The 25000-nt window shown below is 39.2% G+C and overlaps 1 protein-coding gene across 1 annotated transcript in view; it reads left to right on the forward strand.

Moving 5' to 3' along the window:
• The window catches only part of Sucla2 (succinate-CoA ligase ADP-forming subunit beta), a 37817-nt gene that overhangs the window by 5831 nt on the left and 6986 nt on the right, over positions 1-25000 (forward strand). Inside the window, exons 2-6 of the mRNA XM_055609806.1 lie at positions 1399-1579; positions 7219-7318; positions 7449-7611; positions 19083-19211; positions 21718-21856. Of these exons, the coding sequence (XP_055465781.1) occupies positions 1399-1579; positions 7219-7318; positions 7449-7611; positions 19083-19211; positions 21718-21856 (712 nt within the window). The remainder of the gene's footprint in view (positions 1-1398; positions 1580-7218; positions 7319-7448; positions 7612-19082; positions 19212-21717; positions 21857-25000) is intronic.

Genomic DNA, 25000 nt, shown 5'->3' on the forward strand with positions numbered 1-25000 from the left:
ATACTGTATTTAAAAAAATATTTATTTTCATTTTTTTGTATGTTGGTGTTTTCCCTGCATGTGTCTGTGTGAGGGTGTCGGATCCCCCAGAACTTGAATTACAGATAGCTGTGAGCTGCTACGTGGATGCTGGGAATTGAACCCTGGTCCTTTGGAAGAGCAGCCAGTGCTCCTAACTGCTAAGCCATCTCTCCATCCTTAACATTGTATTTTTGATGTGAATTGTTTTGGTGTGTTGGAGTTCATGCGGAGGTCATGGATGTGTGTAGCTAAGGTTTAAGGGTGATTTCAGTGCAGCCTTCGGTTTTTGTGGCTAATGTGTCTGTACATTGCCCTTGAAGGTTAAAAGGATTGAGGGATTTTTAAAAGGAAGGCGGGTATGTCAACATAATATTAGATTCAGCTTACACTCTGATTGGTAGGTGCTAGAGACCCAACTGATGTGTGTGGTTCCTGAGTTGTGGCCTTGGTACAGGCAGCTGAAAAGCTAGCTTTGTACTTCTCTGTCAAGCAGTAAGACATAAGTTAGAGATTTCTTTTTGACAGTTTTTGAATAAGACAAAAGTGTGTGCGTGTTCCCTGCTGTGTATAGGTGGAGGCCAGGACAGCTTTCATGTTTGCAAGGGTTCTGAGGATTAAACTTAAATCGCCAGAATTCCACTTTCAGACACCTTACCCTCTGAGCCACCCCTTTGGCATTTTTGTTGATTCTCATTAAATTGAAAATAGGCATGTTTTAGTTTCCTCTCTGTGTGAGCACTCTTTCTCATTCTGTTGCCATCTGGCATGTTTGTTTACTGTTTGGCCTTGTATGTAAATACACACTAGAATTAAGCCATAGAGGATAATTTGACCACTCTCATTTCTAGTTCCTACGAGCTTTAAAAGTTTAACAGAATGAATGACTAGTCAACATGGATTGAAAAGGGGAGGAGTTTGTAGGTGCTGTGTTCTCTTGGAAGGAGTATGGCTACCAAATCATTCAGCTATCACATATCTAATGCCAGGTATTATAGATCCAGAGGAGGATAGAGAAAAAAATTAGGAAACAGTTTCAGTTTGGTGGAGAATATGAGATTGGCCTTAGAGCCTCTGATTAACCATCCAGGAAACATTTCCTTCAGGCTACAGAGATAGAGTAATAAAACACAGATGTAAGATAGGGACTAAGGATGGATGATGAGGAAATAGGTAACAGTTACAAGGGTAACATTTGATATTTAACTGCTAGACAGCTTTTAGTTTTTTTTATCATTGAGGTACTGCATTGATTTAGATATTGAATGTAACAATTTTGTTGTACTTACGAAGAACTGAGTACTCTGGAACCAAATGTGATGAGATCTGTCGTTTGTTTGTTCCTTCTTCAATACTTAAACGTGTCTCCCAATTTTTTAGGTTCTGGGAAATTCTGGATTGTTTAACAAGCATGGACTCCAAATACAGCAGCAGCAGCAGAGGAACCTCTCCTTGCATGAGTACTTGAGTATGGAACTATTGAAGGAAGCTGGTGTCTCTGTTCCCAAAGGCTTCGTGGCAAAATCTCCAGATGAAGCTTATGCAATTGCCAAAAAATTAGGTACTTAAAAAAAAAAAAAAACAAAAAAAACAAAAAAACTTACTCACAGAAACTTGATAAGATGTAAGCTTCCTTTTGGTTTGATGCCTTTTGACATTTGTTTATTTTGGGAGGTAGGTTCTCACATAGCCAAGAATGACTTTGAACTCAGATTCTCCTGTCTTTACCTCCTAAAATGCTGGGATTATGTGTGTGCCAACACATTTTACTTGGCTTTGTTGTTGTCATTGAGAAGGCAGAATTTTATAACTGTTGAGAACTCACAGTTTTTAGAGATGATACTGAGCTGTAGTCTTACTGACTTAGAAATCGCTTACAGTGGCGCTAGGATGTTGAAATCTCTTTAGCTACAACAGACTTAAGGGGAAAGTGATTCTCTTTCTTTGTAGCTTAAAGGATGGTGGCTGTGACAAAGGTTTTGTTTGTTTATTTTCTGTTTTGTTTTAGAAAATTCTGAAGAGAGATCTTAGTTGTTTTCTGTGTGGTGTGAGAGGGTGGGACTCACTTCCTTGCTGCCAGTGTGGGAAATGGACGCAGGAGCGTGAAGAAGCGAGCTGTAGACTAAGCTGCATGGGAGCAAGCTGTGTCTTCTTGTTCACTAAGTACCCCAAAGGCCTAGGAAGATACCTGATAATTAGGTAATCCATATTAGTGTTTGTTAACTGAGTTCAGAACTTGTCTACATTTGCTAGTACATTCTTCTGTTGAGAGACTCCTTAGTTACTTTCATGAATTTGAATCTGTAGGAGTATCTTAAACAATTTTTTATTTTAGGAAATAAGCATAAATTTGCATTTTAAAAGATTTAGTATGAAAACATAATGAGATAATATTGTAGCTGCGCTCTCTGTTTTCTGTATACTGGATTTGAAGTTCACCAGTTTCGTGCAGTTGAGTAGGCAGTCATTTTGGATGAACCATGACTACTGTGACTTTAAACATGCTTTGGTGAACCTTGTGTTTACTAGCTTGTCACACAAAATTTAAGAATTGTGTAAAATTACATTTTTCTTAGCGGTAAAAGTGAGAGTTGTTTTCTTGACTTGAGAGTGTGACTTTATTTACAGTTTTATTATCAGATTACTCAACAGAGCTTTTGTGGCATACTAATTTCAGTGAATTGATTATAGTGGGGTTTGATGTGTGTGATCAGTGTCAACAGGTCCTGATTGATTTATTAATGAAGTAGCAATTCTGTACCTATTTCCAAATTATTATTTTTTCCACTTGTGTAAAAAAAAAAATTGAAAAACTTTTTAAAAATCGGGTGATTATTTTAATATTTTTTTATTTCTGACAACTTCTGTGCCTTAGGACTTAGACCTGGAAAGGGCAGGTGGGAGCTCTCACCGTTAAAAAGGTTTGTTACTTTAAACAAACATTATTTATGTGGTGTGTTTGCCTGTGTTTCCATGTGTAGCACATGGAGGCAGGTGCCCACAAAGCCCAGAGAGGCTGTGGGATGGGCTGGACCTGGAGTTACAGGTACTGTGAGCCGCCTGCTGTGGGTGCTCTGTAGACAGTAAACTGCTCTTAACCCCCAGGTCCTCTCCCCAGCCTAGGGAGCTCTGGCTGTGAGCCTGTGGAACAGAGGTCCTGTGCACTGAGAAAGATGGCTCTTTGGTCTGTTTGGTTTTGGTCTTTTTGAGACAGGGTTTCTTTTTGTAGCCTTGCCTGTCCTGGGCTTTCTTGGTAGATGGCACTGTTCTCAAACTCTCTGAGTACTGGAATTACAATTGTGCGCTAAGGTGTTGGCTTGAAGTTGTTCTTGTCACACCATTCTGAAAATGATGGCGCATTGCCAGTCTGTAGCAGAGGATGACAGTGCTGTGGGCTCTGAGAGGGAAGGCTAGGTTCTCTCGTCACTGTTATTTGCATGTGGTCTGATATATAAGGGATTTGTTGCATGAGTTAATGGAGTTCATTAAACTATTTTAATTATTTGTCCCCATACTTAATTTTCTAATCGTTTTCCCCTTTTGTACATCTTTGTATGTAAATGAATATTTCTAGAAATCAGGAGTTGGCAGATAACCAGAAATAGCTAGAGTAAGAGTTTTGTTTTAGTGTGAACACTACCACTCATCTGGTCCCAGAAGCTACTTGTTAATTTCTGACTAAGGACATGACTGTTGCTTTTTAAGTTAATAAATAAACTGCCTTTAATTACCTATTACTAGTTTCATGCACTTGTAAATGGTGGAGTCTGGCATATTGAAAAGGAATACTCTTTTTTTTTTTTTTTTTTTTTTTTATGCTTTTCAGGACAGGGTTTTCCTGTGTAGTGTTGGCTATCCTGGACTTGCTTTGTAGACCAGGCTGGCCTCAATCTCAAAGTGATCTGCCTGTCTCTGCCTCCAAGAGTGCTGGTATTACAGGCGTGCACCTTCACGCCCAGTAGGAATGATCTTTTCTAAATGAGGCACTTCTGAGCCTCTGCTGTTTTCAGTTGAGTCTAGAGCAGTGGAAGATAGTCTATATTTATGAGAATTCTGTTTGTTTTAACAAGTTCCGTTTCCCAACATTCAGCAAGATGTATCTTGGTAACTCTTGCAGCTTATATAAACGTCAATGAATATAGCTTTGAAAGATCCCCGGAGGGTATCTTGCGTCTGAGAGACCCCCTCCCAAGGAACAACGAGGCCATTCGGATGCAAACAGCAAGAGGCTTTTATTTTGATACACGGGTACCCGGGGCAGCAGAGTCAGGAGGACTTTGCGCACCCCCTAGGTGGGAAGCTGGGGTTTTTATAGGGTTTTAGAGCAGAAGCGTGGGTACAGAAGCGAGAAGCATGGTTACAGGGGGCTGATTGGTACACCTACATGAGACCACGGTTTGCGTCAAAGTTTGGCAGGGACACCAAGATTCCAGGAACTGGGTGGTCAAAATGGTCATGATGACCCCTTGACGTGGCCCGTCACCCGTTGTTTTCCTTAGGACCCTTATCTTAACTGAAACAGTCTCACAGATATCCATAAGGGTGATTAATACAAACTGTTTTTAGCTCAACTGGGGCAGCCTGACCTCAGATATCCCAAGTGGGTGACACAGCTGGGTTTCTTAGTAATTTTTCAGTTTTCCATTTAGCCTTTAGAGTTTTACAAAACAGTGGTGTCCCACAAAATGGCGTTAGCTATGTTTAACTTAGGGTGAGACAGGGGTCTTTCAGCTTGAGGTTCTGCTGCCTGGAACCTCGTTCTAGTGGAGAAGCCAAGCAACAAGTGATACAAGAAGAAAATTACATATTATGTTAGAAGTTGGTGAATCTCTGGTGGGAAAAGCAGGTCAGAGAAGGGAAATTGGCCAGAGGTGTGCAGATTGCATTATTAACCTGGCTTTGTCAGTGTAAGTAAAGCCTCGGGTGATGTGAGACTTAGAGAAATGTGACAGGGCAGCTGGTTGAAGAGTACTTCTATGGTGTGTTAGGGTGAGTCCTGATGGCAAGCTGAAAGGAGTGTAGCTGGAGTGCAGTGACGGCCCAGAAACTAAAAGGACACGGTGTACGCTTTAGTGCCTTGTAGGCCATTGTCAATACCGTGTCTCTTACTCTTGACTGAAATGGGTTCAGAAACCCATGTTAAAACCGTATCTGAAAGCAGTTTTAAGTTGGGTCTCATCTGCTCCTTGGCTACTGCTTTTAACATTATTCCATCAACCAGGTGAGAAGAACGGTGACAGGGAAGGTGCCCACCTGGAGGATATAAGGAGTGGCCAAGATTCTGCATAGTTTGTAGTGACCCTGTATGCTGTACTTCAGTACTTTTCTCTTCCTTTTTGTTTGTTTGTTTGTTTGTTTGTTTTTGAGACTAGGTTTCTCTGTGTACCCTTGGTTGTCCTGGAACTGCACTCTGTAGACCAGCTGGCCTTGGACTCCAAGACCTGCCTCTGCCTCCCAAGCTCTGGCATTAAAGGTGTGTGTCGTGAGGCCTGGGTTGGTTTACCTTTTATTTGATAACAAAAACCATTTCTTATCTCACTGATTGTTTTTTTTTTTTTTAATTCTGCTTTGTGCATTAGGAAATGACTTTTTCTCATAGTAGAGTACCCATCTTCAGCCTGTTCCTGTACATATTTATAGGGTAGTGGTCATATCCCAGAGATGACTTTGTACTTGAGACACTGCAAATAGCATGAGACCCTATGTATCTTTTTACCATAATATAGTAAGTGATGCTGCACTGCTAGGGTAGGCAGAGTGTTAGGAGAGGCAGCAGAATGAAGAGGATCAGAAATCATGCTTGCCTTGTGACAAGAGAATGCCTTTCTAAGGGGAATTACCCTTGATTATGAGCAGTGAGTAAAGTCTAGATTAACTATCCAGTTTGCTAGGTTTGGGGGTGGGGTGGGGATGCTCTTATGTGGGTGTATGTGAGGCCATAGGTGGTTATTGGGTGTCTTCCTTTATTGCTCTCCACTTTTTGGTTTTGCTGTTTTTTTTTCTCTTTCTCTCTCTCTGCGGGTGTGGGTATATAAACTAGAGGGCAACCTTTTAGTAATTTCTTGTGCGTCCTGGGGATTGACTTGAGGACCCCAGGCTTGTGTGATAAATGCTTTTACCTCCTGAGCATCTTGTCAATCCTCCACAGCATGTTTCTGAGACAGGGTCACTACTGAACATGGAGCTCACAGTTTCAGCAAGGCTGGCTGGTTAGCAAGCTCCTGTGCCTGGCTTTGTATGTGGATGCTGGGGCTCTGAACTCAGGGTCTCGTGCTTGCACAAGTTTGCTAGTTTTGTACAGTAAATTAGAAAGGGGAGGGAGAGATAAAGTGTGTATTCCGTTGGCTAATGAAGTACTGTACTATTTATAAACTGTGTGAATGACTTAAAAACATAGCATTTGGTATATATATTTTTAAATGTGCCTAGCTTCCTAAGTACTCTTCATAACATCACTGCTCAATGATGTATGGTAACAGGATTTGCTGTTACTTTAGGGAATGAGGTATTATCAGTCCAGGCTCAAGTCACAGCCTTATCTCAAGTCCCAAGTCCTGTGTAAAGTCATATTTATGACTCAACATTCACATGACACAACTTTACATCTGAATAGAGAGACTGGGCTGTGTGTTTTTTTTTTTTCTTTAAATTATTTATTTCTTTAAATTATTTAGATTAGTTTATATGTATGGATGTTTTATCTCCATATATCTGATGTGTGGCTGGTGCCTGAGTAAGTTAGAAGAAGGCACTGGATCACCTGGAATTTGAGTTAGAGAAACCATATGGGTGCTGGGAACTGAGCCTTGTTCCGCTGGAAGAGCAACAAGAGATTTTAACCACTGAGCCGTCTCTCCAGCCCTGGGAAGTTTTAAGAAAACATTTTAGTCTCAATGTTATGCTTTTAATACCTTCCAAAGCACTAGTCTGATAACTGCTAAAATATTTACAGTACACTATTTCTGAAATGATTTAATGTGAGTACCTAACCTTTGAAAGGCATAGATTTTTTTTTTTTTAGATGGTTGAGTGCTCTACTTTTCAAACTATAAAGTCTTTGTACATGGACTACCTCAATCTGTGACAGTGTGGATTAATGGGACTTCATTTAATAACACTTATTAGCATGCATGTTAAATAAAATACTGTCTTGCATGTGACTCCCTGTTTTCTGTTTAATAAAAAGTTTTTTTCTTCCAGGGTCAAAGGATGTTGTTATAAAGGCGCAGGTCTTAGCTGGTGGCAGAGGAAAAGGAACGTTTTCAAGTGGCCTCAAAGGGGGAGTGAAGATAGTCTTCTCGTAAGTGATAATTTCGTAAAGAAAATTATTATTTAAATGATCACATTGTTGAAAACACTGAGATTTAGCTGTGGTTTAGATTTTTCTTAATTTGAGAACTGAAGAATTTGAATTCTTTTTCTTATTGTAGTCCAGAAGAAGCAAAAGCTGTTTCCTCACAGATGATTGGGAAAAAACTGATTACCAAGCAAACAGGAGCAAAGGGCCGAATATGCAATCAAGTTTTGATCTGTGAGCGAAAATATCCCAGGAGAGAATACTACTTTGCAATAACAATGGAGAGGTCATTTCAAGTGAGTATTTGTAGACAGGACGCATGGAGATTTGTATATGACATTCAGTTTCAGAAGTTGAACATGATGAATAAGAAGTGTTATCTATAACTCATACAGAGAATTTGTCATTTCTGAGAAATAGTGTGGTAAAATTTGACATCTAATATAATTTTTAAAAAGCTATAGGAAAAAGTCCACTGTAATACATTTCATGGGGTTTTCAAGTGGTTAATTCGTTAGAAGCAGCTTAAATCTGTGGAGGTTATATTTGGGTTAATGGACCGAGAAAATTAGTTTCTCGCATTGCAGAGTAGTCTTACCACAGAAGAACGAATAAACAAAAAATGTCGTCTTGTCAAACTTCTAAGTGTGCTTTATTTTACTTTTTTGTTACCTATTTTTGTGTCACTAGGTTATTTGGTATAAGGTGACATTAAATAGTAAATGATGTGGTTTTAAAGCACCAACATATTTTAAGGAGTATTAGTTCTGTTCTCTCCTTATGGAACCTAACAGTTTACCATTGAACGTAGGCATTCACTTCAGTACAAACCCTTTCACAGACATGATGCATAGAGGGCTGCTTGGTAGTTAAATAGCTTTTGCTAGAAGCAAGCTGTACATATTTGGAAGCCATGGTAATGATTGATACAGAAAATTACTATTGTGTGTAATTTAGAGTAACAAAATTTAAGGATCATAAAATAGTTTTCTTTATAACAGTATTTTTTCTATATTGTGATACAGTTAAATGTTTCAGTAATGTTTAGTTAATAAAAGTATCTTACAATTTTTAATTTTTATAAGAAGTATTTCCTGAGGTATAACACTAGGTGGTAGTAAAAACTACTCAATATGATTTTTAAAAGCATTCTTTCATTTTTCAGTGACAGCTGTAGAGATGTCTCTGTGTAGTATAATTTAGCTTTGTAAATTGTTTCAGAAATTGTACCACACTGTCCTTACCACAAAGGTTTGCAAAAGTTGTGTTTTATGCATTTCCTTGCTTTCCTTCTACATTCTCTTCCCACTTGTATATATCAGTACCTATCATCTTGTTACTTACGTGAATTTCTAGACAAACCAATAGAGGCTTTAGTTTTTTATTATATTTTTCATTAGTTAATAAGTGTGAGGGTTCACAAGTGTGTGCACATGTGCACAGGCATACATGGGACATGTGTCCCGTGGGTCTGTGTGGAGATCAGCAAGCTCCCAGGACCCACCTGTCTTCACCTGCACTGGGTTCCTGGGTACTTTGTGCCCAGACTTCGTTCTTTCTTAAAAGTGTGTTTTGAGATAGTCTCACTCTGTAGTCCATGCTGGCCTCAGATTTGCAGGGATCCTTTTGCCTCATCCTCCTGGCTGCTAGGATTACACCTTCTTGATTGTAGTGAATGCAGCAAACTGCATATATTTTATTAAAGATATAGCAGAGCATTTGGGAGAAGGATACAATTTAAGTGCATATTAAGAACTTGAATATTCAGAGAAATATTTGGGTCTTACTAATGGAAACATGCTTTTATTTCAGTTACAAAGTGATGTATTTGTAATGATTCAGATAGAAAATACGATAATAGTGAAATCATTTGGTCAAAACCATGATGTTTGTTTTGTTTGCGGCAGAGCCTCCCACTGCATACATCCCAGGTTGGCGAATTATAAAGCTTTTTGATGGTATTACCTTAGACTAATGTAGAATGGGTTATGCCTTCTGGAGTAAGACCAGCTTTTGGGGAAGTCCCATGGGTAGGTTTCTGTTGAGCAAACAAACCAGTCAGCAACGGGGGACATAACTCAGTGCTCACACAGCATGGCTAAGGCTTTAAAAACCAATCATAACAAAAGTCACTCAGCAATACAGCTAACAAGCAAAGTGTATTTTTTGATTGAATTAAAATTGTATGTATGGCTTGGTGTGGTTGTGCATGTTTATAATCCCAGTACTGAGGGAGGAAGGCAGGAGGCTCGAGTTAGATAAATTGGGCTGTGTAGGAGTGCCGGGCCACCAGGGCCCCTTTTGTTACTAGTACATTTAGAGTTGTAGAGCAACGCATGAGAATATGGGCAGGTATATCTTTGAGTTGGTGTGCCGGACTGACAGGCATCAACTTACCTAACTTTGTAGCACTTCGTGAAATGAGACATTTCACTGACATTTGCCTACTGCCTTTTGGTATTTACTTTGTCCTGAGGAAACGGAGTTCATCAAGTGGCTTTTGCTACTTTACTTTCCTAGTGAACCTTGATAATCTGCTGAATAACTGGTTCACCTGACTGTCAGGTTTCTGGCTTTTCCTGAAGTAGTTGTGTAAAAAGTACTAAAACACTTCCAAAAGTTTTTCTTAAGTAGATCTTTGTAAGTTATAAACAGATATTTATGCATTAAGTTCAAACTTACTTTAAGGCAAGGATTCTCGAGACAAAGGTTATAAAAGTGAAAATAACATTATTAATGTAAATATATACTGATTTATTCATTTATTTGTTTTTTTCAAGACAGGGTCTCTGGGTAACCCTGGTTGTCCTGGAACTCACTCTGTAGTTAAAGGCTGGCCTTGAACTCAGATCCATCGGCCTCTGCCTCCCGAGTGCTGGGACTAACAGTGTGCACAACCACACCCAACTTGGGCATGAGATTTGTGGCCTCCCTTTATCCTCTCTAGTTTGATAATTCCCTAGAACAATTTACAGACCGATACTGAATTCTGTACTTAATGATTACTCTTATTATAAGCCACACAAGCAGTCAAATGAGACATACAGGACAAGGTGAGAGGTTCCTAGACATGAAGCCTTGTTTCCAGTAGTGCCACGTCCATCTGTGGTCTGTCTGTGTTGCCATCTTCATTATCTTCACATCTCCTCTTCTCACAGCAAGCTCCCTGACAATCAGAAGGAGTCTTCCCAGGTTTCTGAAATCTAGAAGGTTTCTTTCTTTTTCGTTCTTTACTTCCTTCTCTCTCTCTTTCCTTCCTTCCTTCCTTCCTTCCTTCCTTCCTTCCTTCCTTCCTTCCTTCCTTCCTTCCTTCCTTCCTTCTTTTCTTTTTCTTTTTTTAATGCTTTATTTATTTATTATTTATGCAGTGCTCTACCTGCATGTGTGCATGCACACCAGAAGAGGGAACCAGATCTCATTACAGATGGTTGTGAGCCACCATGTGGTTGCTGGGAATTGAACTCAGGGCCATTGGAAGAACAGCCAGTGCTCTTAACCTCTGAGCCATCTCTCCAGCCCTGGTTTCTTACTTTCAAAAATTTAAAATTGTGGTCAAGTCAAATGGCTCAGAAGTTATTATCTGTGGATGTGTTTTATGTGTGTGTATGTGTATACACACATACATATGCTATTTAAATGTATATATACATATATGTGTACATACATACAAACTATATATTGTCACTGATCTCTGGCACTTTCCTTTTTGAGTCACGGTCTAACTAGTCTTGAATTTGCTATGTCAAATGCTCTGTCGTAGAACTTAGGGTGATTCTCCTGCCTTACCTTAGAATTTTGGTATTGTAAGCATGCGCAACTTTACACAGCTTGATCTGTAGAACTTTGTTTTGGTTTGGTTTTTTGAGACAGGGTTTCTCTGTGTAGCTTTGGCTGACCTGGACTGACTTTATAGACCAGGCTGGCCTAGAACTCACAGAGATCCACCAGCCTCTGCCTCCGCAATTGCTGGAATTACAGGTGTGCACTACTACCTGTAGAACTTTTTTATTTTGCAAAATTGAAACTGTTTATTGAGAAACTCACTATTCTCTTAACTAGACAATAGCTACCATCCTTTCTAAGAAGAGTTTGTCTATGCACATGTTTGTTTAAATGCATCATTTGCATCGTTATGACTGGCTTAATGCACTTTTCAAATATTTTCGAATGTAAACTGGTACAACCACTTTGGAAGGCAATCTGGTGCTTTCTCAGACAGTTAGGAATAGTGCTTCCTCAAGACCCAGCTATACTACTGCTAGGCGTATACCCAAAATTTGCCCAAGGACACAACAAGGACATTTGCTCAACCATTTTTTTAGCAGCTTTATTTGTAATAGCCAGAACCTGGAAACAACCCAGATATCCATCAACAGAGGAATGGATACAGAAATTGTGGTATTTTTACACAATGGAATACTACTCAGCAATCAAAAAGGAGGAAATCGTGAAATTTGCAGGCAAATGGTGGGATCTAGAAAAGATCATTCTGAGTGAAGTATCCCAGAAGGAGAAAGACAAACATGGTATATACTCACTTATATAGACCTATAAGATATGATAAACATAATGAAATCTGTACACCTAAAGAAGATAAACAAGAAAGCGGACATGAGGTAAGATGATCAATCCTCACTTAGAAAGACAAATGGGATGTGCATTGAACGTAGGACAGGAGCCTACCGCAGAGGCCCTCTGAAAGACTGCCTAGCAGTGTATCAAAGCAGATAACCAAACCTTTGGCAGAGTGCAGGGAATCATATGAAAGAAGGGGAGTTAGTATGACATGGAAAGAATAGGAGCTCCACAAGGACCAAATATATCTTGGCACAGGGGTCTTTTCTGAGACTGACACTCCACCAAGGACCATGTATGGATATAACCTAGAACCTCTGCTTGGATGTAGTCCATGGTAACTCAGTAACCAATTGGTTTCCCATAGTAAGGGGAACAGGGACTATTTCTAACAGGAACTCAATGGCAGGCTCTTTGACCTCCCCACCCCCCAAGGGAGGAGCAGTCCTGCTAGGCCACAGAGGAGGACTTTGCAGCTAGTCCTGAAGATACCTGATAAAACAGGGTCAGATGAAAGGGGAGGAGGTCCTCCCCAATCAGTGGACTTGGAAAGGGGCAGGGAGGAGATAAGGGAGGAAGGGTAGGATTGGGAGGGAATGAGGGAGCAGGATACAGCTGGAATACAGAGTTAATAAAATGTAACTAATAATAAAAAAATAAAATAAAATTTAAAAAAATTTATCCATGATAGGTAACATGATAACACTTTAAAAATTTTTTCTTTTCCTTCCTTCTCTTCACCTTTCACTTCTTCCTTCCTTCCTTTCCTCCTCTTCAATTCTTTTGCATATATACAAACAAGATTATTGAATCAATATGGCAGTATCGTAGTTTGAATTATTTTCTTCAACTGTTACAAGGGATCCAATTTTTTCATGTTCTTGCCAATACTTACTTTTTAATTTTTTGATAGTGGCTATCCTAAGGATGTGGAATGATACCTCACTTTGGGTTATCAAATTTTTTAAATTACATTTACTATTATTTGTGTGTATGACTGTTTGCTTGTGCATGCCTGCTTTTCCTCATCTTGTGAAGGCTGGGATTCGAACTCAGGTTGTCAGGCTTGGTTCTATATGTCTTTACCCAGTGTGAACTGTCTTGCAGGCGTCTTGTTGTGGTTCTGATTTATTCCTCTGTAAAAATTAATGGCATTGAATCTTTTTATATGTTTGTTGTCTGTATGTATATCTTTTTTAGAGAAATGTCTATTCAGTACTTTGCCCATATTTTAATTTTCAAATATTTTCTATTCTGTAGGTTGGTTTTTATTTTGACTGTTTCCTTTGCTGTACAGAAGTTTTCAAGTTTAATACAATACCATTTGTTAAAGCTTTTGTTTCTTATGTTTTTGGTGTAATCTGTTAAGAAAACATTGCTACATCTATATCATTTTCTCTGTATTTTCTTCCAGGGATTTTATAGTTTCAGAGCATATGTTTGGGTCTTCAATTCATTTTGAATTAATTTTTCTGTCTAACTTAAGGTAACGGTCCAATTTTTTTTCTGCATCCAACTTATATCCCCCCCCCCCATTACATTTTAAAAAGAAGGTATCTTTTACCCTTTACATATCATTTGACTAGATGTATGTGTAAGAGATTATTTTGGGCCTGCTTTCTGTTCTTTATGGCAGGTGTCATACTATCTTTCTGGAGACAGGATCTATTTTTGTAGTTCAGGCTGGCCTCAGTCTCTATCCTCCTGCCTCAGCCTCCCAAATGCCATGATTTCAGGCTTGTGCTTCCATACTTGGTTTTATAGTGCTTTGAGCATTATATTTTTGTGTTAATATTTTAAATTCAGCAAAGATGAGGTCACCAGCTTTTTATTTTTCAAGACTGTTTTACCCAGTATGAGTAAGATTGTATATGAATTTTGTTTTGTTTTCTTTTGTTTTTTCTGTTTTTCGAGACAGGGTTTCTCTGTGTAGCCTTGGCTGTCCTGGGCTCACTTTGTAGACCAGGCTGGCCTCAAACTCACAGAGAGCTGCCTGTCTCTGCTTCCCCAAGTGCTGAGATTATAGGTGTGCACCACTGTACCCAGCAATTATATATGGATTTAAACATATTTTTCTTATTTCTGAAGGAAGAAAACCGTAGCCATTGGTGTTTTAACAGGAATTCACTGAGCCTGTAGGTTGCTTGGGTTACTAGGAACAATTGGACTTCATTACACCTGTTGTGCCTGTTCTTTCCATGTTTTGTGTGCTTGTGCTTTCTTTCAGCACTGTTTTATAGCTTTTAATGCAGAAACTTCTTTGGTTTACTATTAGGTATGGTCTGTTTGGTGCTGTTACAAATGGGATTGTTTCCTTTTCAGGCTGTTTATCAATGTATTGAAATAAAACTGATTTTTTGCTTATTTTATACTGAATTTTGCTAAAATTATTTATTCTAACTTTTTGTGCACATAACCCTTGGATTTTCTATGTTTATGATCATCTTAGAGGGAATTTTACTTTGAATTTTCATCTTTGGGTGCTCTTTCCCCCTCCATTTTTCTTACCTGGCTGTGGGACAAGTGAGGACTATAGGCAGATACTCGTTAGAGTATTACCTAGTGAAAGCATGTCTTCAACAGCTTCCCAAGAAATGCCAGATTAATTCAAAGCCAGAGATGTTTACTGGCTAGGAGCTCCTTATGACCACGCAGAGTTAACAAACGGGCAAGGTTCAAGAATAACAAAGACAATGGGGAGTTGTTTCCAAGAAAACTTTCTTTTAAAAAAAAATGCCTTTAGTAACAGCAGTATCACCTCAGCAGTCAAAGAAGTCTGTTAAAAGAAAAGCATTTACTTGTAGCAGATTTAAAAGTCACTAAATCTGGAGGCCACACAGATGAGCAGTCTATTATCAACTTCCACAAGCTTGTTTCTGATAATATCACTCTCATGTGGATTATGATGAGGTTATGTTATTTTTCAAAAACTTAAGACTGCTTTTATTAAAATTGACTCTAAACTTGAAACTACGGAATGTTGATTAAAATGAGATGAAATTTTGTCTGTTCCTTTCACTGTCTTACTCTTGGTCAGATTTTACTCAACTCTTATTTTTTTTTAAAGACAGGTCTCATTGTAGTTCTGGCTGACTGGAACTCACTGTGTAGACCACGATATCCCTGATCTCATTCCTGTGTCCTTAATTTTCACATTTGTGCTTGTGGTGTGTGTGGGGGGCACCATGACCATGACAATTCTTGTAAAGGAAAATGTTTAATTGGAGCTGGCCTACAGTCTCAGAGGTTTCGTTCGTTATCATCATGGTGGGAAGCATGGCAGGACACAGGCCAAGATGGCGCTGGAGAAGGAGCTGAGAGTTCTACATCCTCTCCACAGGCAGCAGCAGGAGACTGTATTACACTATTCACTGCTTGAGCATAGGAGACCTTAGAGCATACCTCCACAAAGACACACTTCCTCTAATGAGGCCACACCTCCTAAGAGTGCCTTTCCTCATGGGTCAAGCATTCACACACGAGTCTATGGGAGCCATACCTATTCAAACCACCACATCGTGCATGAGTATCTGCATTTATGCAAGCATGTGTGTATGCATGTCTGTGTGTGCATACATTGCTCGAACCCCCATGCATGCATTCTAAGCCATACATATGGAAGTTAGAGGACAGCTTCTGCAGAGTTAGTCCTTTCCTTCTATTACAGGTTCTGGGGATGGAACTCTGGGGGACAGGCTTGGCAGCGCTTTTACCAGCTGAGTCCTTTCACTGGCCCCTTACTCAGTTCTTGGTGCAGGCATGTGGATGATTTAAAAAGAATGTGCCTTTGTTGCCCATTGATAGGAGTTTCTCTTGTCCCACAGTTAGCTTTATTGCTAAGCACTTAGCAATAAAGAAGCACTTAAAGACCCTCAGCTTTACATAAGAACAAATTGTTATCAGTTAGTTGGTTGGAGTCCTTTCTCTCTACCTGGGTAAAAGTTTTAAGTAGTCTGGGAGAAGCTTTTCTATTGTGGGCAGTTCCTGTTCTTGTCCTGTTCTTGAGTGTTCTAGCCCTTGGTGCTATATTATACAGCCTGCAGGGTTATATCTCCAAGTCCTGCGCTCTTGGGGCCTATTGTGTCAGGCTTTAGAAGCCAGAAACTTAAGGCTCTATTCAGGTTGGATGCTCATTGCTTTGGGCTTTAACTACCTATGGCCTCCGTACCTGGCAGCTATTATAGTCCTTGGCTTCCAGCTACAGTAAATGGCATGAATGGCATCAGCAGGCAGTGCCTGGTGGTGTCATAGCTTCTGAATGGGCAGAGTTGTGACCCTTAGTTTCTATAGTGGCTAGTGTTGCGGTTCTTGAATTTAGTGTGTCATAATTCATAACCACGAGACTCCTAGTGAGTGGGCCCACAGCTTCCATTGCTTCCACTCTTCTTTACCTTTGACTTGCTGTTTTCTCCATCTTCTGCCTCCTTTCCTATGTGTTGCTGTTTGTGCCATCACTTGCTGAGTGTCCTATTTCTGCTTGGTTTTGTTGTTGTTGACTTTCTTTGATCACCTTCCCCATTTAGTATATTTGAGAGTTTGTTATAGTTATATTTGTTATATCATTTTTAGCTGTCCAGTTGTTAGTTTTGTTAATTTTTTCTGTTGTTCTAAAGTCACCTGTCACACAATCACCAAATGGCTCTGTTTTGTTGTAGTTGTTGACGTTGGTTAAATTTTTATCCTGGATGCTTAGAGCAGCCCTCCTCTGAGGCACTCTGATGGCTGCCCCTCCCTAGTCAGCTGGGAGCAGTTAAGAGCAGTCTGTATGTCAGAATGCCTAACAGCAGTTAGGGTGATTTCTAAGAGTGGGGAATGAGGGGCTGGGTGTTAAATTCCCTGATAGGTAGACAGATAGGGAGAGGGTCATGACCAGGTAACAAAGACGGCGAATTTCCAAGATGTCTTCTTCCTTATTCTCCTACACCGAGACAAAAGCTTGGCAGCTTAAATCAAAAGCCTTGTAGGCTTTTCCCCTGCCAATAGGATCCCTGCTCAACAAGTTCAAGGCCAGATCAGCCAAAGTTAAAGAAATGAACTAGCCCCCTGGACAATACCCCAAAAAGCCAAAATATTGACGTATAATATTTTTTATTCCTTGGATAAAGACTGTTTCCCTCTTAGTCCCAAACTACCCCAAATGGAGTAGGTGTAGGTGGCAAATGCAAATGAAATGAAGTGGCTTCTTGGCAGTTTTAGTACCAGTGCTACTAGTGTTAACTGTTTCTGGGTGCAGTGACTCCCTGGTTGGTTTCTTGAATTGTCAGGCCTTTTCAACTGCATGTTGGTGCTAGAACTTGCTGTTTGTAGGAGGGAACAGGTGAGGTTTTGGTGTCCTACTTTACTAATCTTGCTGGCCCTAGCAGGTTTTTTGTGACTTTATTGTTGCAGGAACGATTGAATCATCATCTCCACAGTTTGACTAAATCTTTACATCTTTGTCTTCCACATGGTGTTTACTCAGTTCAGACCAGTGACCCTCTTCTCATGTAATTGAACTTTCTCCCATGGCCATAGGTAACTGACTCAGTGCCTTAGTTAGGGTTTCATTGCCTGACCACATAAAGGAAAGCATTTAATTGGGCCTGGCTTACAGTTCAGAGGTTTAGTCCATTCTCATCCTGGCGGGAAGCATGGCAGCATGCAGGCAGACATGGTGCTGGAGAGGTGCTGAGAGTTCTACATGTGGATGCACAGGCAGCAGAAGGATGACTGAGGGCCATACTTGGTGTAGCCTGAGCATAGGAGACCTCACAGTGATACTTACTCCAGCAAGGCCACACCTCCTAATAGGCCCACTCCCCGGGGACCAAACACTCAAATGCATACCACCACACTCATCTTAGAAGTAGGGTCCACTCCGAACCCCTGCTTGGGCATAGACAAAGATGGCTGAAGATTTAAGAGGTTACTTATCCCACTGCAACAAAGTCCAGATAAATAATTCATTACCACATATGTTAAGATCTAACTCACCGCATGGTAGAAAATAATTTTTATTTAAATATGAGTTAACTGTCTTAAAAATTAGGTTCCCTTTGGTTATTTCTTTAAGTATTTGAAAAACTGTATTTTACAGTGAAGGGGAGAGTAAAACATTATTTCAAATTACATTTTATGTTTGTTACTGTGGTTGGCTAGAAAAGTAAAATTAGTTTTTAGATTTTTTTCGAGTAAAAGTCCGAGTTCAAGAATACTATTTTCTTTTGAATATGGGTACATTTAAAATAAAATGTCTCTGTATTTTGTTTAATATATTTTGTTGTTTATTTCACACTTGATTTTAAAAAACCTGTCTCAGGTTTTGCATCTTTCTTTTTTTCCTCAACACTCTCCATACATATCCCACTGTTGATCAGTCTTTTTTAATATTATGTATATGGGTGTTTCACCTGTGTGTATGTTTATTACCGAATGTGTGCCTTGTCTCTGTGCAGTCCAGAAGAGGACTTTGGATTGTCTGAAACTGGAGTGACAGATGGGTGTTAATGGTTGAGAGTGAAACTTGGGTCCTCTGGGAGCAGCTGTCTTAACTGCTGAGCCAGCTATTTAGATGCAATCTGTATTTTCTTATTCATTAGATTATCTGTAATGTGATTTCACCATTTTTACATGCCACTAGAGTGGTTCCAGCCACCTAGAGTAGCAAACCTACTCGATATTTGCTTTATCATTTTCTTGATTGAGTTTTGGAGGAACCAAAAGTTCATAATTTAATTATTTCTACTTATGTCTTATTTTCTTACACTGTTTGTGGCAGTAGTCAGGGCTGTTCTTACAAGGTAGTTTGTTTTCATTTGTTTGTGGGAAGACAAAGAGCTCAGAAAACATGCTTATTTTCTCTTCAATGATTTTCGTATTTTCACTTTAAGTAATACTTTAATGTTTCTTTAGTTTTATGTGAAAAATGCATAGGTTGTATTTTATTTATTTGATTCTATTTACTTATTTGGTACGTGTGTGTATTTAGTCTCTTGCAGACAAGTAATTATTTTTGTTTTCTGTTTCTGCTTTTCTATTTTTCTCTTAAACATTTATAGTAGTTACTTATTACAGATGTGTTACATTGTCAAAGAAAATTTAAAATATGATGTGGGAGCTGTTGATGCTCAAATCTGACAGTGCAGAGATTAGTTTTAAAAGCATATTGGGTCTAAAATATAATCTGATGCTTTGTCTCCTCTGTCCCTTGTAGGGTCCTGTTTTGATAGGAAGTTCACAAGGTGGTGTTAACATTGAAGATGTTGCTGCTGAGAATCCTGAAGCCATCATAAAAGAACCTATTGACATAGTGGAAGGCATCAGAAAGGAGCAAGCTGTGGCAGTATGTTGTGTTCTGGAACATCTCTAGTTTTTAATTAGATATTTAAGAAAATATAGTTAACTTTGTAAAACACTAAGCAATTTAAGACAGTTTAATTTCTTATTTGAATTGTAGTTTTTGAAAGTATTTACAGTACTTTTCTTTGTAGGCTTCATAAATATTTGTGTATTTCATTAAAAGGCAGGAAAGCTTTTAGATAGCCTACTGTGCTTTCCTGTATCCAGTAGCATTAACAGTAATTCATAGTGTCTTCACAGATCCAGTCAGTTTTAACTCCTGAAATGTCTCATTATTGCTTTTTGTAGAAGTTATTTGAGTCAAGATCTGTAGGCGGTCCTTCACTGAGACACATTAATTTAATATAGTCCCCCTTTTTTTAATAATGTATAGGTCTCCTCTTCCTTACATTAATTTCAGTTTATTTGTTGAAGAATCAGAGGTGATTATCAATCATTGCTTTCCATAGGCTCAGTTTTAAGTCATTATTGACTAATTTAAAGTATTCCTCTGTCCCCATTATTTTCTGTAAATTGTATAAAGTGGTAGATAACAGCCATCTTTACAACATACATACAGTAACAGCTGTTTATAGTTTCTCTGGTTTTCTGTACTATCCTCTCCCCTCTGTCAACCTCGCCTCTCCTAGCCCCTCTATACCTCTGCTCCTTCCAAACAAGTAGAATTTAATATGTCTTTGAGGATCGCTCAATATTATTTTTAATGATGTTGTTGGAGTAAATTATTTGGTTTGTATACAAAAGTAAGTTAAATCGTTTGTTGTGCATATAAATACAAGCTTTATCAGTTGCTGTGAGAAAACGTTAAAATAACCTTAGTTATTGAAGTATAGCAACAGCAGGGCTTTGAATGGCGTTAGATTCATAGGAAAGACAGATATTCTTTAGTGAAACTCATGGCTTAAACAGATGAGTGCAATAAATATGTAAAAAGCAGATTTGGTTTACTAGGAGTTATATGAGAGTGATGACTAGAGAGGGAAATTCAGATGAGGAAGCAAATACTGATTTATAAGCACCAAGATAAAGCATTTTGAACACAGCAGGAATTTGTATTTCAGTGCTTGGCAATGACATTGGATTGGTGGAAATCACTTTGTAATTCTCAAATAATTAAGTTTATGCAAAACTAATGAAAATCTTTATAGTGAAATGGTACTTACATGGTATTATTTTTTATTTAGTAAAGCTCTTCACCCAAATGACAGTCTTTCTTTTCTGATTTTTGTTTTGTTGTTTTGGTTAGCTACTTTACTTTTTGTTGTCTGGCTCTTTACATGAATCATATTCACCTTTAAGGGATTTAAGATGTTTCTGTTACTGAAAGTAACAAGAGTGTATTGCAGCCTCTGATTGTTCAAACAAAGGAAATAATTCCTTGTAGTGTTTCTGAGCAGATTCCTGTCCTGTATAGCACTATTTTAAAACTTTTCACAGAACTTTGAAATTGATAATTGTCCCAGCTGGGAAAATTTCTGGGCTGGGGAAGGGGGCAGAACACTTGACACACTTGTAGGAGGTCCTGGGTTTAGTACCTGCTGCACCACAGTAAAAGGGATGTATACTTGCTTTATCATAGAAATGTGAAGTACAACTGCTGGCTTGTAATCTTGATATCTGCGGTTTAAAATGCTCCATAGACTTCACTGATTCAGATTGCTGCTCAACTCTGTAACTCTTCTGGATGAGAGGCTTAAATACCTGTGCCCCTGGGGCTGCCAGAGTTGAATTTTGAATGTATGAGATTGTGGCCTTTGGGTGCACCTCTCCTATTAGCCCAGTAGGTGTGCCTTGTATAACCTTTTTTTAAAATATTTTATTTATTTATTGTTTATACAGTATTCTATACTTCACATATGCCTGCACACCAGAAGAGGGCACCAGGTGTCATTAGAGATGGTTATGAGCCAACATGTAGTTGCTGGGAATTGAACTCGGGACCTTTGGAAGAACAACCAGTACTCTTAACCTCTGAGCCATCTCTCCAGCCCCACCTTGTATTACCTTAACGGGAAAGTAGGATGCTTTAGTAACTTTAGTCAGTGTTTAGACCATTGAGCTTATCAACCTACTTTTTAGATGTAGTTTTAATAAGTCTTTTTCCCCCTCTGTATTGTTCCAATTTTTAGTATATGTGTCACCGAAGTGAGCACATAAGTCTCTTTTTCAGTGTAGGTTGACTATAAGCTTAGAGGCAGTGGGGGAAACTATGAAATGAATGCTAGAACTGCAATCTAGGTTAATAGCCCTGGCACTAGACCTCTGAATCATTTTTCTGACTTGAAAGTGGCCATAAAACCTACCCTGTGAAGATTTTGAAGTAGCAAGTTTTTGTTGTTTCTGTTCAGACCCTAAGTAGCTGCCCTTTTGGTGATTATTAACTACAGCTCCAGCTTATCTTCTTAAATAATAAAGTTTTTATTTTCAATATCTTAATGATGATGGGAAACATATACAAGTTATTACTGAAAAAGACAAATTACTTTCAGCTTGCACAGAAGATGGGATTTCCACCTAACATTGTGGATTCTGCAGCAGATAACATGGTCAAGCTTTATAAACTTTTTCTCAAGTATGACGCGACTATGGTGGAAATAAACCCAATGGTAGAAGATGCTGATGGACAGGGTAAGGAATCTTCTTCTATCACATGGTGTCATCTGTTGTTCCTGGGTAGCAGCTCATCCTCTGGTGAGCTGAATGAGAGCAGACGTGAAAGAAACACACTAAAACACAAACTACAGTTGCGCTGCCTTATGTGGCGACCACTGGTCAGTCACAGTTACCTGGTTAAATTAATGAAAGTGACACAACTTGACAACCCAGGTGAACAGTCACAGTAGTCACATTTTAGGGCGTCACTGGTCACCATATTGGATTGAACAGAAATGAAGCAATTCCACCCAGGCAGAAGGTCCTGTGGGGCAGCTCTGGGTTGGAGTAATGCGGGTGTATGAGGAGTTACCCATGCTCTGGAGAATTAGCCATCCAAGCCTGCATGCTTGTATCTTTTGTATGAAAAAGTTTGCTCAGGCGTGGAGTCATTTCCGTATTTGGAGCCACTAGAGAGGAATAGCTTGTCTAAGACTGTGGGTTCCCTTGCATATGTGTAACTGGTTGTCTTAGAGTTTCTATGGCTGTGAAGAGGCACCATGACCATGGCAACAGCTTCACACAATGGCTTCTCTAGGACTCATTCAGGGACACATGCTTGGCCTCCGTTGTGGAGGGAGATTCCATAACCTTTCTTCTATCCTTGACTCTAAAGCCAGAACCACATGGCTGAAGCTGCCAAGTTCTGCTGCTTGCTAAGGGTGGAACATGGCCTCCTTGTTCCATCTTATCTTCATCAGTGCTTTTCACTGCCTCAATTTGGTTGTCGTGAATTTTACTCTGTAGACCAAGCTGGCCTCTGATCCAGGGATCTGCCTGCCTCTGCCTCTAGAGTGCTGGGATTAAAAGCATGTGCATGTACCGCCACACCTGCTCTAAACTTTAATTTCTTTTTCACAAACTAGACTCTTTAGCTGGGTGGCATATTGCCCTGAGGTCATTACTGTCTTTATTCCGTTTTACATCAAGCTTCTCTTTAATCTGTTTATTTCCTTGAATGTAAGATTTAGCTCCATTCCACTTCCTGGTGCCTCTTTTTTTCTTAAATTGTATGTTTTGTATTTTTCCTTGCTTAGCTTGCTCCTTTTCATTATAGATCTGTGTAAGATTGACCACTAATTACCACACAGTGGAGTCAATACTAGACTGTTTTGAGATTTTCTCTGCTAATTCAGTAAATCTAAAACTCTTCACTTTAGCCTCAGGCAGGCTTTTCAGACAAGGGTTAAAAAAGCAGAAATATTCTTTGCCAAAATATCACAAGAACAGTCTATAAGCCACATACTAAAACTCTTCTCTGAAACCTCTTGAGCCAGGCCCCCACAGTTCAAATCACCCTCAGCACTACTGTCTTCCGTGCTTTTGCTAGGGTGGCCCCTTAAGCCTCATTTAAAGTATGCAGCTACTTTTCTAATTCAAAGTCCCAAAGCCAGCATTGCTGCAAAGAAAAGCATGGTCAGGGCTAACATAGCAATATTCCAGCTTTGGTCTTGGTTAGGGTTTCTGTTGCTGTAAATAGACACCAGGACATGACAACTTTCAATAAACGAAACATTTAATTGGGGCTGGCTTACAGTTTCAGAGGTGTAGTCCATTATCATCATGGTGGCATGCAAGCAGACATGGGCCTGGAGAAGGAGCTGAGAGTTCTTGATCTGCAGGCAGCAGCAGGAGACTGTGTGCCACAAGGGCCATAGCTTGAGCAGAGAGGACCTCAAAGCCTGCCCCCACAGTGACACACTTTCTCCAACTAGGCCACACCTACTCCAATAAGGCCACACTTCCTAATAGTGCCACTCCCTATGGGCCAATTTTTCTTTTTTTTTTTTTAATGTATATTATTTTTTATCCTACTCCAATTTTTTTGTTGTTGTTTAATATTAACTGCTTTCACTGCTATAATTTATTTATTAAGTATTTATTATTTGTAGTAGTTTTTTACCTTTATACCTACAGTTATTTATCGAAGAAACTAACTTTTATTAAGTCATTTATATGATAATATAAAGAGTGAATAAATTCTCTTGTAATAATAAACATAATTAATGAAACAGAATATAATTCAACGTTTTTCAGAGGATGAGGAATTACCCATGTAAAGCATCTGGTAGTACTGTTCCAATATCTTAAGAGAGGTCAGTTAACACTGAAAACAAGCCCGTGGATTTGTTGTAGCTGAACTGCAGCAGCTGCAGTATGCTGCTGTGGGAATGCCTTCATCCTCTTAACAGGGTTTGATTCTTTTCGGGTTGTCTTTCTCAGTGTCCTTAAACGTGTATTTAGGACAGCGTGTACTTACTAGAGAAAAGTTGTGCCAGGAAATGTCAGTGCAGCAGGGAAGAAGTGCTGCAGCCCCAGGATGGCCTCTGCGCAGCTCCTTCAACCCTCTTCCATACTGGGCCTTGCTCTGCATGCCCTGACCCTTACAATCATGCAGAAGATTCTTTTCAAGTTAAATCTTTTTCAAAAGCTGTTTCTAGAAAACTTGTACCTTATTTTACAATATCTTTGACTACGTCTGTGATTGTCTTTAATAGAGAATTTTAGAGGTAAGTTTTGTGGGTCAAATAGTATGTTGCTTTTTGGTGGGCGGGGGATAGTAGCATTTTAAGATCTCGTTTTCCAGGTAATTTTTCCCTCCCTTGCCTCTCTTTCCATTATTCAAATATTTTTTCAGAGTTAGTCTTGTTGCATATTTTGCCATTAGTGTTAACATGCTCAGTTTTAACTTTAAGCTGCTGAGGAAGAAATGGTGTTTTGTCTAAGTTGTTCAGTTCTTTGATTTCTACTAATGTATATTTTTCATGTTTTTTGAGCATGTTTTCTGTCTTGGAGTTTTCTGTTTATGCTCTTTGTTACCAGTGTTAGTTTTCTATGGCTGATAAAGAGTACCATAACTTTAAATGATTTTTCCCCTTCATAGTTATAGGCTAGTGGGCAGGGCTGTGTTTTCAGAGGCTATCCTGAAGGATTGTTTCCGGTGTTCTCCCCTTCCTGGTTGTGTTTCTTGGCCTGTGGGTACTTCCTTTCAGTCTCTGCCCTTGTGCCACATTGGTTCTTTCTCTGCTGTGTATAAGTCGAGTCTTCTGCCTTTCTCTTGTAAGGGTGCTTACAGTTCCTGAGACCAAGTGCCAACCTGCGTGTACGCCTTAGTCACAT

Source organism: Psammomys obesus, unplaced genomic scaffold (genome assembly GCF_907164565.1).
Source record: "Psammomys obesus unplaced genomic scaffold, mPsaObe1.curated_primary_1811, whole genome shotgun sequence".
NCBI classification, from domain to species: Eukaryota; Metazoa; Chordata; class Mammalia; order Rodentia; family Muridae; genus Psammomys; species Psammomys obesus.